The sequence below is a fragment of the Cicer arietinum genome, chromosome 4 (genome assembly GCF_000331145.2).
Source record: "Cicer arietinum cultivar CDC Frontier isolate Library 1 chromosome 4, Cicar.CDCFrontier_v2.0, whole genome shotgun sequence".
NCBI classification, from domain to species: domain Eukaryota; kingdom Viridiplantae; phylum Streptophyta; class Magnoliopsida; order Fabales; family Fabaceae; genus Cicer; species Cicer arietinum.
The window spans coordinates 49,139,399-49,143,945 of record NC_021163.2 but is presented as its reverse complement, the minus strand read 5'-3'; the positions used below and the strand labels follow the sequence as shown (position 1 = coordinate 49,143,945).

Sequence of the window (4,547 nt, the reverse complement as noted above, 5' to 3'; positions counted from 1 at the left end):
AGTCTTGAAAATAAAGGAAAATTGATTTTGGAGATAATTAGTTTTGGCAATTGAAAAAGTAAGTGATTGATATGGCTCAAAATTATTGGAGAATTAAAATTGCACATAAGTAAAATTCGTTAGACAAAGTGTAATTTTGTCAAACTTATACTAAAAATTTAATCTTTAATACCTAAAATTATAAAGCAGTATTAAAAAAAACTTTTCCCCGAGTCTTTTGTTTTTTGAAAAAACTTTTTCCCAATCTATTATTTGCAACATTGCATGAATAATTTTAGACAAATTTAAATTTAATGTACAAAGCCTTTATTTTCTTTATGAGTGAAAATTCTTAATATTTTTATTAAATCATTTATTTTTCTTTTGTTTATATGATTTATCTTTTTAATATATTCATAAATTTATCATTTAAATATGCTAACATGTCACATACACATTAATATTTATAAATGAAAAAAATAGATAAACTCGTGTACGTATTAAAAGATAAAAGATTTTCATAAAAGAAAAGATAAATAATTAAATTGTTATACATAAATAAAATAAAAATAATTTGTAATACAATTTTACTATAATTTTTTTTAAACGTACATAATTTTTCTTTTCTGTAATAACATGTTTTTTTTTGTTGATGTATTCTATAATCAAATGTTATTATAGTTAGTATTTTAGGTTAGTTGGAGCGTTTGAACTCTAAACATTGTTCTTATAATATAAACTATTTTAAATATCTCAGCTATGAACTACATTTGGAAAAAGAAAAAAGGGTGAACATGAAAATATTACAATCTAATTATTAAAAAATCCTTAATGCTGCCACATGAATACAACCAAAGAAATCAACATAGGAAGCACTAGAAAACTATATCTCACACCAAAAGCTTAAAGAAATTAAAGAAAAGTGAAACCTTAGTTAGCTCTTCATTTTTGTTGGAATCTAAAGCATAGATAACTCCCTTTTGTTTTTCCAAATTGAAAGTTATAGTCTTCCTTCACTTTGTACTGAATACAGTTAACTTTTTCAAAGTCAATTTTTTTATGTTCCAAACTTTAGTGATCTTAATCAGCTCTTACTTTAGCACCAAGAAATGCCTTCTGGAAAAAAAGGTAGATAAAAGAAAAAAGGCAACAACATCTTAGAGAACATATGTAGCAAGAATGACATCACATTCCAAGCAATATATAGTCAAAATTAATTAAGTGATTGCAATAATCAATTAGCTTAAGTTGTTTTTGATTTTCATACGACGCACTAACACAAATACATATATCACGTAAACACAATGCAGATACATAGACACCAACAAATACTATTAATGTTTAAACATTTTAATAGTTTATGTCTCTCTCTTTCATAAAATTAGAACTTAAATGATATAAAACCTTAAGTTGGAGACTAAAACAATAGTATAGGGAGCAAATCCAAAATGAACAAAAACTTTAAGGCCAAAATACTTTAAACAATGTTCTTTTGGCCACTTGCATACATAAACTTAAGAATACAATTTTAAGTTGACTATGCTATGTATATATTAGTCGGAGATGTATAACATAAAACAAAATTTAAATTTTTTACAAAATTTATAATTTAAAAAAAAAAATCTAATTTGCAAAATAACATTCAAAAGTTGACAAACTCAAAACATCTAAGACTAGTTAGGCACAATAATTACTATGAAATCACATTTTTTATTATTAGACAGATACCGTTCTCAGTCGTTCGATTTAGATCGACGGATGAAATCATTTCACGTCGTAAAATTGATTGTTTGATATGAATTGTTGGATCTGAAATCAATAGCTGGAATAAACTACTGCCTAAAAGTGCATCTAGTTGGGACTGCACTAAATCACCATCCCACAATTAACTATGCAAAGTGTGTGCCACAAACATAAGGAATATGCATACAGTAATCATATCTTATGTTTATGACTAATAACATGAAGAATCTAACAAGAATATTGTTATAATTACTGTATTAAACTGAAATATAAAGATTTGTGTTGGAGTAGTAATTACCTTGAATGAAGTTGTACTCCTAAAACCAAACTTAGGCCTTTTATGATCCACAGGTTTTAATATCTGAAAAGAACACATAAGTGTCTCATCAACACTCATCATTGCTCCAGCATTGTCAAATTCTCCACAATAATTTGGAGCAGAAAAAATAGTCACAAGTTGTCTATTAGCAAAAAACTCATATCCATCTTCAACAACCTACAAAAAAGAGAATACACAGGTAACTTATTTGTATACTCCATGAACTCTTGTTAACTATTTCATATTTCATATTTCAAAATCTTTTGATTTAAATATGTATAGTCCTTATAAAATTAAACAACATTTAACTTTAATTCTTATAATTTTTTTTATTTTTTATCTTCGTAAAATACAAAAACTCCATGTTTTTAATTCTTTTTCAAGGCTAAAAACAAAATACTTTTGTTAAATTAATGTTCAAAAACTGCAAATTTTTAAGGAGTCGAATGACATTTTGCGTTTACACATTTGAAACATCAGTAGTCGCTCAATTAGGATCAGACGCCCTATATTCAAACTTTGTATTTTGAATTATATAATAAAAATTAAAATCTACACATCTTAAAATTAAAATATGCATCTTTTTAGACTGTCAGATCTTAGTCAAACGATCACTGATGTCTCAAATGCATGAATGCTATATCCTCGTATTGTAGAGAATCCAGATTCGATTTTTAATCCTTATGAATGGACGAAAAACACATAATGTTTGTTAAATTTATAGACAAAAGATGAACTGTCATATACCAACAATTTATGGACATATCATAAACTAATTTCATAAGCTATTCTAAACACTTTCTGAAGTGCATATGGAAGTAAATAACTTCAAATAAACCAATCTAAGAGTCCTAAAGCCGAACAACTATAAGTTTATAAGGACTAAAAACATATTGAACCAACCTGATGAGCTCTACAAACCAAATCTAGATCATGCTTTCGAAGAAACTCAGAGACCTTACTAGCACCAAAAGTAAAAGAAACACCACGTTCATTAACACCCCAACCATAAACATCTTTACAAGGATCAGACCACAAAAGATCACACAAAAGACCACTTTCAGGAACCTCAGTCGGTCGAGGCAAATTACTTATCTGTTTCAAACTATGTAACTCAGGAGACAATCCACCATGCATACATATAATCTTTTCATCAATAATAGCTGCAACTGGCAAACAGTTGAAACAATCAGAGAATATCTTCCATATCCTTACACTGAATCTCCTTTTGCATTCGTCGTAGAATCCATAAACGCGGTTTATGGAAGCGCATTCGTGGTTTCCTCGAAGAAGGAAGAAGTTTTCAGGGTATTTGATTTTGTAGGATAGAAGAAGGCATATTGTTTCTAAGCTTTGTGTTCCACGGTCTACATAGTCACCTAAGAATAAGTAGTTGGAACGAGGAGGGAATCCACCATGCTCAAATAGGCTTAATAGGTCTGAATATTGACCATGGATATCACCTAATAGTAATAACATACTGATTACTCAAATCAATTGATTAAGTAAAGAAAAGAGATTAAGCAGTGTTTATAGAAAGTAATCAAATTCAGATAGTCTTAGTTATATTTTTGGAAAATAGAGAACATTAATTTTGTTCAATAGGTTTCATTATGAGTTAAACAGGTTCCTCAAAAAACAGAATCTTAAACAGGTTATTCAATAAACAATTATCTATATTTTTAGAAATAACGAAAATATAAAAAAGCTACATTATTTTTAAAAATGCAACTTTTAACTAGCTTTTTAGTTTATATCTCCACGACAATAATTTACATCAAGGTAAAAGATCAAGCTAAAAAAAAAAGCATAGATTTTAAAAAATTAAATTAAAAAAAAGTAAACATTTACCGGTATCTTTATTTTTACCTATAAATTAAAGCAAGGTTGGACAAGAATATTTTGTATAAAACAAAATTTGATGTCAAACCAACTACCTAATAAAAAAAACGATTTGAAAAAGCATAGCCATGCACCAAAATGAATAAGAAACTATTAAAAAAAAAAAGAAAATGGGTTTGAGAAATATATATACCACATATCTTAATTGGTGCCTCAAGTTCCAACAGATTAGGCTGCTTCAAGAAAATTTCTCTAGAAACCATACAAAGCTGCTTGATTTCTCCCTCTGAAAGCTGCACCTGTTTCCCAGGCCTTCCTCTAACTTCAAGCAGCCTATTGATAATACCATCAAGAACCCTTCGTTCCATAACCGTCCGTAATAACAGTTTTTCTTGTAGTGATCGAACAAGGAACAACAAAACTTGTGAAATAAAAGAAAATGATAAGTAGAATAAAGAACAAGGGATTGATGTTGTTGTGTCTTATATAATTGGCATCACTTTAAACAAACAAAGGTTATAACTACAACTCATACAAAGGAATCAATCCTTTGGTTTTTGATATATAATCTTTTCAGTTTTTTGGTTCTGTTTCTAGAGATAATGTAAAAGGATGGTGGTAGTTGAATTGGAAAGATAAGAATATATTCGGTTGGAGGAAAGAG

The 4,547-nt window shown here is 28.2% G+C and overlaps 1 protein-coding gene across 2 annotated transcripts; it reads right to left on the bottom strand.

Moving 5' to 3' along the window:
* Positions 1-685: 685 nt before the first annotated feature.
* Positions 686-4,505, bottom strand: LOC101496537 (serine/threonine-protein phosphatase PP1-like). 2 transcript variants are annotated; one of them, XM_004497784.4, is made up of 4 exons: positions 4,077-4,505; positions 2,945-3,504; positions 2,021-2,218; positions 686-1,092 (listed from the first exon to the last, which is right to left on the bottom strand). In XM_004497784.4, exons 1-4 carry the CDS (start codon positions 4,249-4,251, stop codon positions 1,060-1,062), a joined length of 966 nt encoding a protein of 321 aa, XP_004497841.1. In that variant the 5' UTR covers positions 4,252-4,505; the 3' UTR covers positions 686-1,059. The 2 variants fall into 2 exon arrangements, with proteins under 2 accessions (XP_004497841.1, XP_004497840.1); XM_004497783.4 differs by having other exon boundaries at positions 686-1,095; positions 4,077-4,500.
* Positions 4,506-4,547: the final 42 nt, after the last annotated feature.

Coding starts and splice junctions, on each gene's coding strand:
- LOC101496537 (XM_004497783.4), bottom strand. CDS start 4,251: ATGGAACGAAGGGTTCTTGATGGTATTATCAATAGGCTGCTTGAAGTT. Junction 3,505..4,076: donor GGCACCAATTAAGATATGTG/GTATATATATTT, acceptor TATTACTATTAG/GTGATATCCATGGTCAATAT. Junction 1,096..2,020: donor GGAGTACAACTTCATTCAAG/GTAATTACTACT, acceptor CTTTTTTTCCAG/AAGGCATTTCTTGGTGCTAA.